We start from the raw sequence: 18,395 nt of genomic DNA, 5'->3' as shown, positions 1-18,395 counted from the left end.
TAGAATTACATACTGATGGATTCCTTCTTTACTTTGAGCTGCGATTTGAAGGGTGTATTAGTTTCCCAGATCAGACATAACAAAGTACCACAAACTGGGTGACTTAGAGCAGAAACGCGTTCTCTCACAGTTCTGGAGGCTACAGTTTGAAATCGAAGTGCCGGCAGGGCCTCGCTCCCTCTGAAATCTGTGACCCTTTCCTGCCTCGTTCCCCCTCGGGTGGCCCCAGGCGCTCCTGGGTTTTCGGCAGTGTGCTCCCACCCCGCCTCTGCCTGTTTGGCTTCCCCCCCCACCCCACCCCCGTCTCTCCGTGTTACCTTCCCTTTGTGGGTGTCCGTCTGTGTATCCAAATTCCCTCCTTTTATAAGGACACCAGTCATACTGGGTTAGGGCCCACCCCAAAGACCTGATCCTAATTTAACCAGCCTTCAAAAATGTAAGTTAAAAAAGTGAAAAGATGAGAATATTCCAGGACTCATTTAAAAAAAAAAACAAACTTCTCAGTTAAAGAGCTTAAATGCATTTCCAGGCAAACAACACTAATTAGCTGTCAAAATTTTAAAACAAACCTAAGGGATGGGGAGGAGACTTGAAACCAGAATATGGAAATAGCGTTTTTGTCCTGCACTGCCAAAAATCTGCTGCTTTTTCTAACGTAAAGGCCACTGGAACACTCTTTTACAAGAGAAACAAAATGTGTGACTAATAGGAATCTGTCCTCCCCTGGTGCTGCCAACGTACCCGCACCACCTTTTCCCATCTCCACGGTGGAGCTCAGTCTGCTTGTGAACTGCCAGGGAAAGGATCCCATCTTACCCTTGTTATATGCCCACGTTACCCAGCGGACCTTGGCAAATGCGTCATACTGAGAATACCTGCCTGCCTGATTTATCAACTGAATTCTACCACAAAACACTAAGATCAATCTTGCTGAACCCAAATGAACCAGAGTCAGGGACCTGTGCTTTTCATTTACTGGCACACAAACAGAATGCTGGCTGGGCAAGAGCGGTACATTCAAGTAACGGATGTCTTGACTACCTTTCTCCTTCTCTGTCCCTAGACCCCCGTGTCTGTCTCCCCCTTCCCAGGCCCTGCCTTCTGGACAGTCCCCAGATGCCCTTCAGATCTGCTCTCATCCTGCTCTGCCCCAGGAGGCTCAGTCAGCACCCACAGCAACCAGGCTCCCCTCCTGTGGCTTCCTGTTGGAACTGCACAGTGACGGCCCCCACAGGAAACGAGGACAGGAGGCAGATGGGACTTCTACCTGCCCACTGAGTCACCCCTGCCAGGTTCAAGCAGCAGTGACCTCCTCCTCCCAGCTGAGGCCCTGGTCCTACCAGCGCCCGGCCCCCTGCTGGTCCGGAAGCTCCCTGGGAGACCACAGGGCCCCACTCTTACGGTCCCCTAAACCCTGCCCCACGCCTGTCTGTCATCCCTTCACCACTCTCAGTCTCCCTTTCCGTCTCCTGCCAGGACTTGGATTGACACACTCTGATATTATCAAATTTGGGCCACAATACATAAACTTCGGGTCAAATTAAATAATCTCTTCTTGGCACCCATTCTTCAATGATTATCCCACCCTTCATCGATTATCTCTCCCGTTCATGTTTCTACCGGCCAGAATAATTCTTCGCTGAGCTGAAACAGAGGTCTACTCTCTTCTCATTAATATCAAACTGCTGGGAAATTAATCTCAAAACCCCTACAACTGCTTCAGAAATCATGCAGTGCAGTGCTTCTCAAACCCCACTGCTAAGAACCCAAGGCCTCAGGGATGCTCATGGTTCTGTAAATCTTTAATTAGTATTTCCATTTTACAATAAGTTTTTAATCATTTTATTTGGAAGTAATTTCAAGCTTACAAAATGTCGTATAAATAAAAATACTACAAATACCACCCACACACCCTTTACCCTGACTTACCTACCGTCAACACTTCTCCACATTTGCTCATCACCTGCACACACACACATTTTTTTCAGCCAGTTTAGGGTAAGTTACATATATCGTGGCCCTTTATTTCTAAATACGTCAGTGAATATTTTCTAAGAATAGGGATAATGTCTTAGGTACCCAGTATACAGTTGTCAACTCCAGGAAAATTAATATTAATACATTTATCTAACCTACCACGAACATTAGAAATTTTGTCAAATGACCTAAAATTGCCTTTTGCAGCACTCTCTCCCCCCAAGGTACAGCATCCAGTCTAAGGTCAGGTATTGCATTTAACTGTCATGTAGCTTTAGTCCCCTTTAATTTGGAACATCTCCATAATCTGTCTTTTCTGTATGACCTCAAACAATATATTTTTAACAACTTAAAAATCATAATACCACATGCGGAAGAACTTCCACTTCCAGCTAGCACGGTGGTACAGCAGATCAGTCTTCCCTAGAGAATAACCAAAAAGTGGAATTTGAACAAACCAAAAAAACTGTTTCAAGGTAACTGAGAGTTACCAAGTCACACAGGCCTTGAGAGCCAAGACCTAGGGAAGAAGGAAACACACTTAAGTGAGTGAGCTCCACTTTCTCCCCCACTCTTCCCCAAAGCATCTGCATATTCAAGTTTTTTGGTCTTTATCCTAAGAGCAATGGAAGCTGACTTAAGCAGAGTGGCTTGTTAAAAATTCTTCAAGCTGTGGTATACAGAATGGACTGGCAAGGGGCAATGAGTGGACACTCTGAGGAAGCAGAGATTCAGACAAAATGGCAGGGCCTGGACACAGGTGAAGGCAGTGGCAATGGAGGCGGGCTGACAAATTCTGGATGCAGCCATGAAGGGAATGGCACAGGACTTACTGGCAGAGGGGCTGGGGGTGGAAGGGAAGTGAATAGTGAGAGGAAGGGTGAGCAACAAGGAGGATCCCAGGTCTCTGTCTGGATGGGGGTGCCCTGGGGAGGCTGAGAAAGCCCAGTGTCCAGTGGAGTGGGGAAGGGAAACTTGCTAGGCTGGGATACAAGACACATAAAGCTGGCCACCAAGTTAATGGGAAATAGTTTCTCCCAAGGACATACTGCAAGAGTGAAGTGTCATAATGACCCCTTCTTTCAGTGACTGCTGATTTCTTGTTCAGAGAAAGTCCCTTCTATAAAATCCTAGACTTCCAGAAATTTTGCTGTTTGGAATTATATCAGTAAGAAGGAGGAAGCATCCGCTGTCTCCTGCAGGGTGGAAGGCACTGTGACACAGAGCAGCAGCCTTGATACCCAGCTAGCTGCAGAGCTTCAAATAGAGGATTTCTAAACACCACGTTCTACCAGCTATCTAAATTTTGTGGTTTTCAAGGAAACAGGACCTCGGTCCACTGCAGTGAGACCTGATGCTGACCCCTTCACACACAGCCCTACCTTGCTTGGAGCCCATGAAAACACAGCTTCATCTGTATTTCATCTAAACTGAACCCTGCTCCAAATCCTAGAGCAACTAGCCCTTTCCTCTGTTGGCAAGACGCTCACTTCCTCTGGTGTGTGGTCTCCCTTATTTCACGAGCCAGTAATCTGACCTTGTCAGACTACAGGTCCTTCCTGACGGTTGCAGGCCAATCAGGCTAAAACAAACATTTAGAATTTGTAATGAATGTAAAACATGCGAGAAGAAACGCCAAGGAGGAGTCAGATACAGCGCCCTGAGCCTGGAGGAGAGGTCAGGAAGGATAAATCCAAGAACCACCAGCATCAAGATGGCTACTAAAGCTATGTGTGTGCACAGACTGCCCACAGAGAGGCCATGGAGCGAGGACAGAAGGGGGCCTAGGCCTGAGCCTCAAGCAACTCCTCCAGCTGAAAGGCTGCTGCAAAGAAAGATGAACTAGCTAAGCAGACTGAGAAGAAACAGCCAGAGAGGCCAGGAGGAAAAGAGGTGACGACACGGCTGGGGAAGGCCAAGGACTGGGGAGCAAGATCTCCTGAAGCTCAACTTTGATCAAGTCACTACGCATGTGTTTGTAGGCCTCCCTTTTATAAGCACTAGTATGATTTTGGCAGAGGACTAATCTCCAAAAATTGACTCATGCTAAGCAACCCTTGAGACTTTGATGTACTTTTCAGAATGCCAAGTTAATGTGCAACAAGAAACATAAACTACCCAGCAGGCTGACATCCTCAGCTGCTGGTTGGCACTTTCCTTCCCTGAAGATAAATGCACAGAGGATGACTAACTGCTCTCAGAAAGTTGCTGACGGAGCACGAGGTCAGAACTAGGGAGATCAAGAAGCCAGTGACCTGGAGCTTATCTGGCAGGGTCCCAACAGGAAACAAAGCAAACTAGATGTTCACTTTATGAGAAGGGCTACTTACAGAAGAGACAGCAAGGGGTAAGAAACCCAAGAAGGGATGGAAAGGCACCCAGGACTAGCAGCACCCTCTGGCTGAAAGAACGAGGGAAGAAAAAGGTTGCTGGAGCCCAGTGAGAGCTGGGACTGCAGAGAAGGCCCCTGAGCAGGAGGCACAGTGGAAAGAGCAGGAGGAAACATCCCAACCGTTTTCTGCCCACTGATGCCTTCCACTGGTGAGCCCTACCGGCAGCCAGCAAGGAAGCAAGAGGCATGCAGTCCGCAGCAGTCCACCTCCCCGCACACCACGGGTCAGAGGAGAGTGGATCTGAGGATTCAAAAGAGAGAATAAACAGGCAGGGCACATGGTAGCCATGAGCATTCCCCCTTCTAACTGGATATGGCTGCCGCCTTGACCGGATACATCTCCTCAAACCAGAAACTCAAAATACGTCCTCGTCTAGTGCTAAAGACGTGAACCGGCCCCCCAAGATACATCTCCTCTAGAGGCTACGCAGTGATGACTAGCAGTCAAAAGCAACGTGGGAAGTGAACCTTAACCACTGCAGGCTGTGTAACTGTAACGCACCCTCCATCAGACAAGTGCTGTGTCAATCCCGAAACCACTCCAAGAGCTTCTGCAGGCTGACACCTGACACCATAGCCAAGCTCAAATCTCAGCATCCACACGGACAAGCCCTAGTGAGCCTGAAATCAAACCAGCGCTAGAAACTGGCCCGCTCCTCAGCCCAGAGAAACACCGGAGTCCATGCAAGGTCTGCCTCGTGGCAAGACCCCTGACTTACACAGACAAGGGCTTAATTCTTAGAATAGAGCTTTTAAGCTATAAATTTCCTGCCGAGGAAGAAAGGAGGAGAAAGAAAAGCTGGTTAACAGATACTCAGAAAGCTGGCAACCCTTCCTCCAACACAAACTTACACATCCAAGTTACTCATCTGTGGGCATCTCCTTTACTTATGTCTTATCTGACTCTCCCAAACGTAATTACAAAGACTGTAATGGTATCTTAAAGTTTACTTATAATCACTTCATGGTTATTTACATAAAGTAAATCTGCTCAAACAGATTGCTGTCACCATCAATGACTGCTAAAGATGAAGTAAGACTCACTTTTTTCTACAGTCTTTAATTTCTGGAAGCTTTCCAGTACTTCCCCGTTTAGTATTCTGGGTAAGAAGTCCCGGATTTGCATCACTTCAGTTGTCAGACGTTCCAGGTCGTACTTTCTGACTTTAACAAATTCTTCTTTAGTTCCCATGTGCTAAAAGGACAAGCAGATCTTAAGATTATTACACTTCCCTTCAGATGACTGAAATTAGCAGCCCAAGTCAGCTGGCTTCCTTTTCTTTAAGGCCTCTTTTTTGTGTGTGTGCTCATTAATTGTCTCTAAAACGTGTGCCCTCTGCTATGCATATTATATCCTGAGAGCTGAAGCTCCAGCCTTCAAATTGCGAGCCAATTTTTTCTAAGTACAAACGAGGCCCTATTCCTAAAAGCCAAAGAAAATGCCAGCAATATTTTCTTAACATTCCAGAGCCAAGCTAATCAGGAGGAAAAGGAATTTTACTGGATTCCCAGTGGGAGCGCCAGCCCTTTGCGGGCCACCTGACTTCGTATTCCCCACGACCCTCAAGGCTGTCCGGGTCAGGAACCAGGGCACAGCGGGGCGAGGAGACTCACAGTAACACCAGTACCAGGGGCACACCAGGATCTGAATCCAGGTGTGGCTCCCAAGTCCAGCTCCTGCTCCGGCATCCCGTGCAGCGGCTGCAGCAGCCGGGCACCGCGATGCCGAACCAGCGTTAGGGCCTCGAGGGCGGCCCGGGCCCAGGGTGGCACAGGAGCTCGCCCACCGCCCCACCGCGCGGCCTCCTGGACCTGCACCCGCGGTTTCTGAGGCGAGGGTCGCCACCCCCCCACTGCCGGCCCGGGCCACGCTGTCCACGGACGGGGCCCAAGGCCTTCCCGAGCGCACTGGGCGAGGCCCAGGCGGGCTGCGGTGCGACACGGCACAGGCGAGTGGACGGCGACAGCTCGGACCCACGGGCGGCGACCCTGGCCCCCGTACTGACCCGGTAGGCCTCCTCAGGGGCGCCCGCCTCGCCCATGGCCGTCGCGGCCTCGGCTCTGTGCGCCTGCGCGGCGGCGCGCCCTCTGACCCCTCACGCCAGAAAGCGTGGGAAGTGTCCACGCCGGGGCTCGGGTACAGAGAGCCGCGAGGCTCAGACCGCGTAGCTTTTTTGCAGCATTCTTGGCCCCAAGGACAAGGGGTGGGTCTGCGGGATCCCGCGTTGGCTCTTCTGGCTTAGCCGGGTTTGTAAACCTGTTAACTGCAAAGTATAAGGACAGTGAGACCCACGTTTGAATGTCTGGTAGAATAAATCGAATCGGCCCTTTCCGGTTTGGCGAGGTATGTTAGACGAAGGGGCGACACATTCTAGTGAACGGACAGCGGGGGGGCCCGCTCCCGCGCTCAGCTCCAAGCTCCATCAGCAAAGGTCGAAGCTTTCTGACAACAGGCTGCTCCGGAGGTCTGCGTGCAGTGGGAGCCTTAGTCCAGCCCGCTGGTAAGGAACTGAGATGACCGCCATGAGCTCGGAGACACCACCTGGTCCATTCACTTGCCCCAATACGCCCAATGAGCTCGCAAACTACGGTGCAGCCTGTGGGTTCAAATGTACGGGTTACCGTACACGTAAGACTTCGTCTGTCTGAAACCGGCCGCAAGCTGCCCCTGCCCGAGTCTCCGGAGCACACGCTCCAAATCCTCGCCCCTGCCCCGGCCCAGGACCCAGACCTGGGCCCTCGATGGTGCTGCCCGAGGCATCCCGCCAAAAAACCCAGGCCGGCCCGTCTTCCCAGCTTCCACCCGGCGCAGGCGGCCTCAGGAGCTCAACACGATCGAAGACAGCTCCGCGTATTTGGCGGAACAGCAGCCGATCAGAGGGGAATTTTGCGGAGTGGGCGTAAAGATTCTAGACCACTTAAAACTGGCTGCCCGCCTCTTCTTGGCCAACACTCAACGCTGGCTAACCTCGCCGTCAACAGCCCCGAGCTTTGGCGCCCGAGAGACAGCGCAGGCGGGGAGGCGCGACGCCAACGCCGGCTGGGCTGCTCCGCCGACTGCCGGGCCGGGCGCGCTCGCTCCCAGAACGCCCTGCGAGCGGCGGCACCTTTGTGACGCCATCAGCTGGCGCGCCGCCGCCTTCTGCGCAGTCGCGGCCCGGGCTGTACAGCGGCGGGCGCTCGGCGGCGGCTGGCTGCGGCCGGGGATGCCCCAACAGGCGAGATGGCCCCCGCCATGCAGCCGGCCGAGATCCAGTTCGCTCAGCGGCTGGCGTCCCACGAGAAGGGCATCCGGGACCGGGCGGTGAAGAAGCTGCGCCAGTACATCAGCGTGAAGACGCAAAGGGAGACAGGTGGGCGCCTGGCAGTCCGCCGCGCACGTGGCGGCCGGGCCCGGGGGGCCCAGGGTGGGCGGGGACGCGGGGTCGGGGGTGGGGAGCCGGGCAGAGGGTGTGGGGAGGGGGCCAGCCCAAGGGAGCCGCGGGCGGGGCGGGGAGAGCGTGGGGCACTGACTCGCGCCCCTATCGTGTGCTTCTGCGTGTCCGCTCCCTGCTGCGTCTCGTCCGGTTCTTCGGTTGAGAGACAGCCGCCGGCAGTGTTAGGTGGCGTGCTGAAAGTCGCGGTGAGTAGGGAAGCGGAGAATAGGCCCAGTCTGTCGTACCCCGAGCCTGCACGTGGGATCCCTGGGCTTAGCCTGGTTTATTCTGGTGCTCTCTTCACTGAGTTACTCCTTCCTCTGACCAACACCTTAAGGTGCATGGGTTACAAGAGAGAAGATAGAATCGCTACTCTCGAGGAACTTGTCTCAGTAAATCTAGGGAGGAATATTAAAAGGAAATGAAAACCGAGGAAAGAAGGAGCGGCTCGACATCGGCTGTTCCAGGGAGGCCTCTCCAGGGCGGCATTCGGCAGATCTGAACCCAGGTGGGCGGGAAGAGCTGGAAGATCAGTAAGGGAGAGGGCGACGATGTTGGACGTGAAGTTGGAAAAGTAGGCAGTGGCCAGGTCTCACAAGGCTTTGTAGTATGGGTTCTGACTGCATTGGGGTGCCGTTGAAGGATTCCATTTACCTGATTCAAAATACAATCTGTAAACCCTGGAGGGTATGAACTCCAGTGTGAAATGGAGTTTTTTATTGCACTAAGATAAAGTCTGATTTATTTCTCGCTAGTACTAATATCTGGAGTCTACTTGAAAGAATTTATGTTTCCCCCTGTACTGACGCTCTTAGTTTTATTTTGAAGAGAAATCACAAAAGACTACACAGGAAAAAGAAAGTACAACTTCGTGGGAAGTCTGCTAGGAGGAGTGAAGCCAAACTTCCTGACTTGAATTCTATTAGGCGTCACCCTGACAGGTTTAATTTACTCTCATCCCCTATATGCTAGAGGTTCCTGAACCTAACTTTCTAAGCCATACCTTTACTACTTTCAGCTTAGATAATGCCCTCCTCACCTGGCATCTCCACCTGGATGTCCTCAGACTCCATGCCCAAAATGACTCATTTTCTTCCCCCCACAACCTCGTGTCCTGGTGCTGCTCTGCTGCCTGTGCTCATTCATTTGGGCGCTAGGTCCCATCACCCCGCAGACTCTAGCTGGACACATGATGTTGTCCTGGACTCCTCCTCCTCATCCTCTCCCCTAGCCCTGCATCCAGTATCCTTTGGTTCTACCTGTTTCTTTCCCTGAGTTACTCTGCCCTCACCGGAGGCACCCTTCATCTGCTCTAGATTTCTGTACCTGCTTACTTCCTAACTGATCTCATCTCCCTTTGTGCCCCCTTGAACTTGTGCTCCATGAATAAGTCTGGGCTCATCTTCCTGAAGCAGTTCCATCAGGTCACTGTTTTCCTGGAATTCCAGGTCTGTAGATCGTGATCTGTCCCCCCTGCCTTTCTCTCTCCATCTCAGCCCCGGTATGACAGCTCCACACTGGTTCCTGGTGCACAGTGCGCCAGCTCTCACCTCTCTGCCTTCACTTCCCCTGTTTACTGAAAAGATTCCCAGCTGGATCCAATCCCAGTATTCGCTTCAGCATCACTCGCTCCCAAATGCCTTCCCTCCTGTCTCACCCCATTCCTCTAGGATTCTGAAATACCCAGTGTGTCTCTGTTGTGGCCCTTAGCTACACTGCTTCTTAGTTATCAGCTGATGTATCATTCTTCACCCAAAACAATGTAAGCTTCCATCTGTTCTCTTAGCTGGAAACGGGAGCACATCCAGACGGACGATGCCGGCCTGTGCACGCCGAGAAAGAGAAAACACCAGACGCACTACGCACGGGGCTCAGCCGGCCGGACAGAGCCTGCTGTGCGGGGCCCTTGGGGGAAGAGGCGCAGCGTGTCAAGTGCTGAGGGGCAGGGGGCCCACGGGGTTGCACCAGGGCCCAGGGTGCTGGCTGCTTCATGCCGCCACACCTACGTCTTGTTCCCCATCACGTCCGCCTTGCAGGGAGTGCAGGGGCCTTCAGAAAAGCAAGTGTAGAGTGAGTGTCACGGACGGCGCTGATGGCATAGTGCAGACAGGACTTCTACCCCGCCGTGCTCGTCAGAACAGAAACACAGATTGGGGAATAACTTGCCTGACCATGGCATCTCATTGACAGGCTCAGATGTCTGTGTGACTTGTCTCAGGCATGGTAAAGGCAGGCTGAAATTGTACTCACTGTCCGATAGCAATGTAGATAGTGTGATTTTAAAAGCAAATTGAAAACTTTGTAGAACTAAAAGCAACTAAATGTTGCTCTGCTGCTTTGAGTGTTCGTGTTGATCCTTTACCTTCGTAGAATAAAACCGTGGGTTTACTCGGAAGGGCCCACTTGTCCCTGTTCATTCACTCGTGTGCTGAGCACACACGCGGAGCACCTACTGTGTGCTGGGATTTTGCACGCCACTCTTGGGATTGGGAACAGAGCAGTGAGCAAAACATACAAAAGTCTCTGCCTGTTTTGTCCATTCTGCAACCTTAAACATTTAACATCTGCTAAAATTGGGGTAAATTTTTAAATCATCCTTGTGACTTTTGTTTGCACTCTTGCTTTCTTCTGGTGGCACGTGAAATAAACAGTCACATAGCTGATGGTGTCGTAGATTCAATGATGCGAGGGAGGAAGCGAGTTTCTTCATACAGACAGGGTTTGGGGTCTCGACCCAGTAGTTGGAATAACTGGGAGCTGTTGCTGTTTCGTCACAGGTGTGGGTTGGGTCTAACACTTTACGTCTCACCTAAAACGGCTCCTGGGCTGTTTTGTGATGAGAGAGGCTATTGGACTTTTCTCATCTCATGGTTTGTTAGTATTTACTGTTTCCACATCTCACCTTCATGGTAACCTCATTTGTTTTGAAATAACTGAATCTATATTGCTGTAGAAACTTGGTTGTGTTGAGTTTAAGAAACTCAACCTCAAGAAGAAAAGATAAAAGGCAGTCATGGAACAGGACTGCCTCGGCTCTAGAGGTCTTCACCTTCAGGGTTCGGAAAGAAACCAGAAAATGTGCATTTCTCTGTTTTGCTTTAAACGCTTCAACGATGGGTACCTAGATTTTACCAGCTAAATTCGTGGGTGAAAACAAGTGGTTTTTATACATATATTGAAAATAGCTGTTTTTAAAGAGAAAAGAGCTTCCCTGATCTTGGGGAGGGAACAGGAGGTGATCGCACCATAGCCGCCAGCTGAGCAGCGCTTTGCGCTTACAAAGCGCGTCTCACCCCTGCTCGTACTTTGGACCTTAACTGTGGACCCTGCGTGCGTCACAGGTGAGGAGACTGAGGCTCAAGGGGTAGTTGGCGGACCTCTAGTAGTGCACAGCTGGTGACAGCAGACTGGGGCCTAACCAGCACTTTGTTTCCACTCTGCTTTTTTGTTTCACATAGGGTGAAACAAAGTATTTCCATGTCCAGCTCCCTTCTGGCCCGCTGTCCAGGATCTGCTCTCCCCCTGTTACTTTGTCAAAATCGACTTGTTTTCTCTCGCAAAGGCCCCTGCAGCGCGTCACACCGTGCCCTTGCCCGTCACAGGCGTGGGCTCTCCCGAGGCACGTGGGTAGCTCGCGGTATCGCTTGACGTGCTGCCGCACTTGCAGGAACATCTGCAGATGAATATTCACTGTGCTCTTTTTAAGTGAAAAGGTCAGAATACAGAATATGTCAGAATGCAGTGTACTGAGGCTGTGCACACACCACTGCGCGTTTCTATATCACGTGTGAGTGTTGCGGACACGCGCTGGAAAGGTGCACACCAGGCGGGAGCAGTGGTTCTGGTGGGGGGACTGGGGTTTGGGGTGGTGAATAAGGCGCTCTCCGTTGTACCCTCTGATACAGTATGTGAATTGCATGGTTTTTATTACATCTTTATTTTCTTTTTTTAACTGAAGTATAGTTCACAGTGTTCTGTTGGTTTCTGGTGCGCAGCAGCACGTTTCAGTCATACGTATACATATATATGTTCCTTTTCAGATTCTTCTTCATTGCGGGTTACTGCAAGATACTGAATATAGGTCCCTGTGCTACATGGTGGAAACTTGTCATTTATCTCTTTTATATGTACTAGTTAGTATCTGCAAATCTCCAACTCCCAACTTAACCCATTCCCACCCCCTCTCCCCTCTGGTAACCATGAGTTTATTTTCTGTGTCTGTGAGTCTCTGTTTTGTAAATAAGTTCATTTGTGTCTTTTTTTAGATGTCATATATAAGGGATATATGGTATTTTTCTTTCTCTTTCTGGCTTACTTCACTTAGAATGATGATCTCTAGGTCCATCCATGTTGCTGCAAATGGCATTATTTCGTTCCTTTTTATGGCTGAGTAGTGTTCCATTATATAAATATACTATGTCTTCTTTATCCAGTCATCTGTTGATGGACATTTAGGTTGTTTATTGACCATTGTAAGTAGTGCTGCTATGAACACTGAGGTTCGTGTTATCTTTTTTGAATTAAGAGTTCCCTCCAGATATATGCCCAGGAGTGGGATTGCTGGCTCACAGGGTAAGTCTGTTTTTAGTTTTTTGAGGAATCTCCATACTGTTTTCCACAGTGGCTGCACCAAACTACATCCCCACCAGCAGTGTGGGAGGGCTCCCTGTCCTCCACACCCTCTCCAGCGTTTCTTGTCTGTGGACTCTTTAATGACGGCCATTCTGACAGATACGAGGTGATGCCTGCACTTCTCTGATAATTAGCGACATTGAGCGTTTTTTCATATGCCTATTGGTCGTTCATATGTCTTCACTGGAGAATTGCTTGTTTAGGTCTTCTGCCCATTTTCGGATTGGGATTGGGTTGTTTTTTTCTTATTAAATTGTATGAGCTGTTCATATGTTCTGGAAATTAAGCCCTTGTCAGTCTCATCTTTTGCAAATATTTTCTCCCATTCTGTAGGTTGTCTTTGTTTTGCTTCTAGTTTCCTTTGCTGTGCAGAAGCTTGTAAGTTTAACTAAGTCCCATTTGTTAATTTTTGCTTCATTTCTATTACCTGGGTAGACTACCCTAGGAGAACATTGCTAAGATTTATGTCAGAGAATGTTTTGCCTATGTTTTCTTCTCAGAGGTTTATAGTGTCTTGTCTTACGTTTAAGTCTTTAAGCCATAAAAATATATTCTTATTGGTTGGGACTCTTTTGCAGTTGGAACTTGACAGAACATCGAAGCCACACTAGTTTTCAGGGAAAAAAAAAACAAATGCAGGAGCTCCACCAATGGCACCGGACCCTAGCTTTTCTCCATAGCACACTCTGCTCCCCCAGATTGGTTCCGTTTGCTGTCAGGCTGCCCAGCACTTAACAGGGTGACTGAGCACAGGTGCAGGCTGTGTCTTCTCTCCAAGTCTCCTGGGAGAGATCTTGGGTCCTTCCTAAGGCCTGAGGAGGAGGATCTGACCTGCAGTGGGGTGACCCATGCTGCTCTGGTGTGAGCGCGGCTGGCTGCTTCCCTCCATGTAAGTGAGCCCTCCCAGCCCACTGCCTCCCTCCCAGGCCCGGCCTTGAAGGTGTCAGCCCTGGAGGGGACAGCAGTGTAGCTGCTTGGCAAACACGGAACGCCCAGGACCGGGTCTCCTGCAGGAACTAGTGTCTTTTAAATCCTGTTTGCTTCCAAGTTCATCAGTGTTCGTGCTTTTCCGGTTTCATTATAAAAAATTTTCTGAACAATAAAAAGAAGAAAGCAACCCATGATAAAATTTTCGTAGTCTCATGCAGTCCTTTTTTCTTCTTTGTGTTAAGGAATATTTCAAATACACAAAGAGTGCACTCACACATCGGTTGGCCCCTTTCTGCTTCTCCTAGATTTTTGGGAAGCAAATCCGTGGCATCTCATGTCATCTCCCGAGGCCTCAGGATGTATCCTGAAAAGATACAGGCTGTTTTCAACATAACCACAGGACTGTTGTCACATCTTTTAAATTTTTTTCCAATCTATTGAGTTTTTCCCATCATCTCATAAATTATTCATGAAATCAGAATCAGATGAGACCTACCCATTACATTTGGTTGGTATGACTGCTAAGACTCTTAAATTCTGACAGTTCTCACCCAGCTTCTTTTTCTTTGCAAGGTGTCTGTCCTGTAGTTTCCGACATTGGGGGTTTTGCTGACGGCGTCCACGGCCTCATTTGACATGTCCTTCTGTCCCCTGTGCTCCCTGCAGACTGATGTTAGAAGTTGAATTTGCAGCGGTGTCGCTTAGCTTGTCTGTTTCTGTAGGAATAGTCAGCAGGTGGTGCCGTGTTCCTCCTGTCCCATCACTTGTGGCATGTAATGCGTAGTTGTTGCCTGCGCGAGTTAACATGGATCAGTGGGTTTGGTGTTGTGAGCCTGATGTATCCATTTCAAAGTTCCTCCATGTTTTTTCATCTGATGTTTTAGCAGACATTGACCATCCTTGCCCAGATCCACGAATTCATTAGTCTTAACAGGGCTGAATATGAACCCAGGTCACCATGACCAAGTTACTGCCCTTGCAACAGCAATTGGCTCGGCTCTGGTGGGACCGATGACTCACAGCATAGTTGTGTGTCTGCGGGAAGATCCCAGTGTGGCTTCTTTGTAACAACTGGGGAGGGAATCCAGTGGGAGTATTGTTTGCCCAACCCCTAAAGGAAATGCACTTTAATAAACTAATTACACTGTAGTTTATGGTGTGTTGGTTTTAAGTTAGAGACTATCACAAAGAATCAAAACGCACCATAATGACACCGTTGGCAGAAGGGTCTTTAGTAACTTGGAAGTCAGTATAATGCTCTAACGCTTATGGCAAGTGCACTAAGTAAACTTCATTCTGTCAAAAGGGGTCCATTTGTCACTTTTTAATTTAATTATCTTTTGGACTATTGAAATCACATTGTTTCCAAATACCGGCTTGTTTACACTCACCTAAGTTATCCTTGGCTACACCAGAAGACTTTTCCTAGTACCTTCTGAGTGAAATCTTCATGAAGACCATTTGTATCATCCATCAGGGCTTGAGGATTCTGTTTGTTCTCCATAGGCTTGGAAACTCCCAAGAGTGTGCACTTACCTGATTTTGTGATTCCTTATGTTACTCCGCAATTGTTGCAGGACACCTGGGGTCGACCCAGGAGGCAAGAGTCTGTGTGCAGCTTGTGGTTAGGTGGTAAAGGGCTCGAATAGTGAGTGGGAGTAAGACTGACCAAAGTGATGCCACTTAAAACAAGACTGTGCTTGCCCAGTAGATGAAAACCGTGACCGGCAGAGAGAGAGGTCGGGGTACAGCCATGTTTGACCTCATAGCAGGATCCTTAAAAGGGTCATCTTTGCAACAACAACAAAAAAAAAGATCCCAAAGCTTTCCACTTCCCCTGGGGCCAGTTGTGTGGGACCTGAGCAAGTCCTTCGTCTTCCGTGGATTTGCAATTTTACTTTGCAAGACCAATAGAGATGTTGGTGTGCAGGGTGAGGCGCTAGTTTTAAGTAGGGAGGGGAACTTGTTTTATAAGTGACCACTCTGTCGGTTAACATTTTTGTCGTGGTGGCATTTGTTTCCATGCATTACACAGATGAGGACATGCCACCACCACCCCCGCCCCACAGCTGATAAACCGCTTAACTTATACGTGTTTATTTGGTGACAACAAAACGAATGCTTCGAATTAAAAAAAAAAAAAGACATTTGTGAAGGAAAATGTATGTGGTTCCCTTTCGCTACTTGTGTGGCAGTTCTAAGCTTAGGGAACGTGGAGACTAAAATGCGGTCTTTGTGCTGTTTTGCTTTCTAGGGGGTTTCAGCCAAGAAGAACTTCTGAAAATATGGAAAGGGCTCTTCTACTGCATGTGGGTGCAGGACGAACCCCTTCTGCAGGTAACACCAGCTCCCTTTGTCACTTTACTGGATTGGGGGCACAACTGGATGAACAAGACTTGCCTGTGTTATGCTGTATCCCTCCCTGACGCACATAAACAAATTGAAAGTCATTGCTTCAAGGATTCACTTTCTTACCCTCATCCAAATGGAAAGGCGCAGTGTGCCCAGTGCTGTGCATAATTGTCTTTTCAAAAAAGGCTCGTAAATCAGATGTATTATTTCTCTGTCACAGTTTCATAGTTTCCATGGTAGGTTTTACGTGACTTATTTTAATGTTTCTGTTTCATCTTTTATTATCTGTGGTCAAAAATAGCATATCTCTATTCTAAGATCCTGTGCACTCCCCGGGCTCCAGGCCCCCTCTTCTGCGGGTGCCCAGGAAGCTGGGCAGCCACCTTGCTGGGGTCTACACTCTGCAGGGTGAGCAGTGGCCCCAGATCTGATGGCCTCACCCTTCAGGTCAGTGGAAGCTTGGCACAGGTGTACGTGAGCCCCACCACCAACACTAGTTAGGATAATGTTTTAGACTCTTTACAGAGCTTTGTTCTGGTGTGTAGAAGCCAGCCTGCCTTTGCAGGAGTAAGGGGTAAGCCTGTTTTACTTGTCTGGGTTCTAATGTGCAACTTTACCCCTTCTCCCTAAGCCATGTAATAGCTTGCTTTGATTAACTGCCTTTACTCCACTGAACATGTTTTGAGTAGGATAGCAGAGCAAAATATTTTTAAATTACATTCAAAGTAACAACCAACAGCTTTAGTGGAGGAAGAAAACAGATGTACAGGAACACTTTCAAGTCTGGGAGTTCATGTAAGATGGGTGAGAAAGACTGAGTCTAGGTAAAGGCCAAGTTCTTACGTGAGTCACCAGCAGAGTTCTTCTGCTGACCCTCCCCAAGGCAGGTTTCTTCACAGACCCGCAGCTCGGAGTTCTCCCCGCAGGCGGAGAGAACTGCGGTGCATCTCAGCAGGCCGGGCTCTTCGCATGCAAGTAGGGTGCCCTTAACCTTTGCGTCCTGCCGCCCTGCCTTTGCAGTGTGTCTCTGAGCCAGCCGAGGACAGGACGTCCTGGTCCACACCCGGAGCCTTAACGCTGTGATAGTCCCCACTGTCTGCCCTCTGGCGACTCCCCCTCGCTGGCATCTGTGTTCCCATTATTTGGGGGATTCGGATGGAATCTCAATTTGTTAGAATATATTCTGAAAGCCAAGAAGTGTTGACAGCTAATGTATTTCTTCTGTAGGTCATTTGAACTCATAACTAGAGATACTTATGTAAACATGCAGCTTGAGCAAGTCTCAAAAGCATTTTAACTTGACACGATAGTCCAGTGAAATTGAGAATTTCACACTTGATAAAATCCAGATACTCAAGCACACACTTCTTAGAGGAAGTGACATTGAAAACTGATGGTGCAGGACCCCCACGCCCACCCCCCGGCCCGTGGGGAGAGGCGCAGGCCGTGATGCTGTTTCCCCCTGCTGGTACCACGTAATAACCCCCGTGTTTCTCCCCAACCCCGCCTTTGCAGGAGGAGCTAGCGAACACTATTTCCCAGCTCATCCATGTTGTTAACAACTCAGAGGCCCGTAAGTCCTGGTGTTCTCCTGGCTTTCACAACCTCCCTGCTCGTCAGATTTGGTAACTTGCCTGAGAGATTTAGTCAGTGTTGCTGCTTCTCCTTCCTTCAGAGTTTCCGTTCCCAGTGGGCTAGCGTCACGTGAGCCTGGGCTGCTCATGTGTGATGTCGGGCGACAGACCCGTCCTTTGGGGAAAGCTGTTACATGTAGGTGCTGCCTCTGTGAGAGGTGAATGGAGGGGGTGTCTGGTGGAATGTCACACGTGACGTCTTCAAAGAAACATTTTGAGAAGTAACAGTTCTCCAGAGTTCTCAGATTCTGAGTTAACATGACATTCTTGGAGGCTGTGTGCGAATATGCCAGTGTTTGCAGCAGCCTCTAGGTGCCAGGTTACCCTTCTGAAGACCAGAGCTGTCTGAGGGCGTCGCTGGTAGTAACTGTAAAGTGACCCCATTTACCAAAAAGAATAAACAGGGAGAGGCTGATTGTCTCCAGCTCCTTCAAGCTTTGACTATTTACAAACGAAGAAAAAGCATCTATTTTGCTTAGTACTTCTCAGAACAAAACCATCCTAATGACCTTATCAACCCTCAGTGGTTCTCTAGATTTTAGCAGGGTCCCCGCTGACTAGTAAGGGACAAAATTCTACACGTGGAATTTACAATAGCTTTTCCTATATCAAGAAAGTTATGCAAGAAGAAATAGAGCAGAAAAACAAACTATTTTTGGATGAAAAAGTGCTAATTTCATGGCTCAGAAGAGAAAAACAGACTGTTTTGTTAGCGCCCCCCAGCTGACGCTGAGTGTGGGTCACCCAGGTGTTCATCGGGGTTGACGGCCTTGGGCTGACTGTTAGGAGAGACGGGGGGAAGGGGCCAGCAGCTGCGGCTCAGGGAATCTTTTGATTTTGATAGAAACATGACTTTGCAACAGATAAAGCAGAAGGCTCCGGGGAGCGTTCTAGGCGAGCAGTGGAACATGACCAGCCTCCCTGTCGTGATAATGTGCTTTTATTTAAGTGGAACAGAAATTACTGAGCGTACTTAATTATTGACCAAGAACTCTTGAGAACAGTAAATAAATAATCCTGGTTTGTTCCTCTTCCTGACTTTCTTGCTATGTGGTGACGTGT

At 49.2% G+C, this 18,395-nt stretch overlaps 2 protein-coding genes across 12 annotated transcripts in view; one reads left to right on the top strand and one right to left on the bottom strand.

The window, feature by feature from the left end:
* The window catches only part of HSF2BP (heat shock transcription factor 2 binding protein), a 65,102-nt gene extending 57,597 nt beyond the window's left edge, over positions 1 to 7,505 (bottom strand). Inside the window, exons 1-3 of one of the 5 annotated variants that reach the window (XM_074345346.1) lie at positions 7,101 to 7,464; positions 6,376 to 6,966; positions 5,414 to 5,564 (exon numbers count right to left, since the gene is read on the bottom strand). In XM_074345346.1, coding sequence (XP_074201447.1) covers positions 5,414 to 5,564; positions 6,376 to 6,411 — 187 coding nt within the window. In that variant the 5' untranslated portion in view covers positions 6,412 to 6,966; positions 7,101 to 7,464. Of the gene's footprint in view, positions 1 to 5,413; positions 5,565 to 6,375 lie in introns of all 5 variants that reach the window. The other 4 variants (XM_074345407.1, XM_074345429.1, XM_074345399.1 and 1 more) reach the window with 4 other exon arrangements.
* RRP1B (ribosomal RNA processing 1B) overlaps positions 7,495 to 18,395 on the top strand; it is a 41,708-nt gene continuing 30,807 nt past the window's right edge. For 5 of the 7 annotated variants that reach the window (XR_012500042.1, XR_012500027.1, XM_074345145.1 and 2 more), the window contains exons 1-3: positions 7,495 to 7,722; positions 15,602 to 15,684; positions 17,215 to 17,272. Coding sequence is in view for 5 of the 7 variants with exons in the window: in XM_074345145.1 (XP_074201246.1) it covers positions 7,593 to 7,722; positions 15,602 to 15,684; positions 17,215 to 17,272 (271 nt within the window). In the remaining 2 variants the exon portion in view is untranslated. Of the gene's footprint in view, positions 7,723 to 15,601; positions 15,685 to 17,214; positions 17,325 to 18,395 lie in introns of all 7 variants that reach the window. The other 2 variants (XM_074345192.1, XM_074345254.1) reach the window with 2 other exon arrangements.

This window comes from Camelus bactrianus, chromosome 1 (assembly GCF_048773025.1).
Source record: "Camelus bactrianus isolate YW-2024 breed Bactrian camel chromosome 1, ASM4877302v1, whole genome shotgun sequence".
Lineage (NCBI taxonomy): Eukaryota > Metazoa > Chordata > Mammalia > Artiodactyla > Camelidae > Camelus > Camelus bactrianus.
This window is presented reverse-complemented; position numbering and strand designations above follow the sequence as displayed.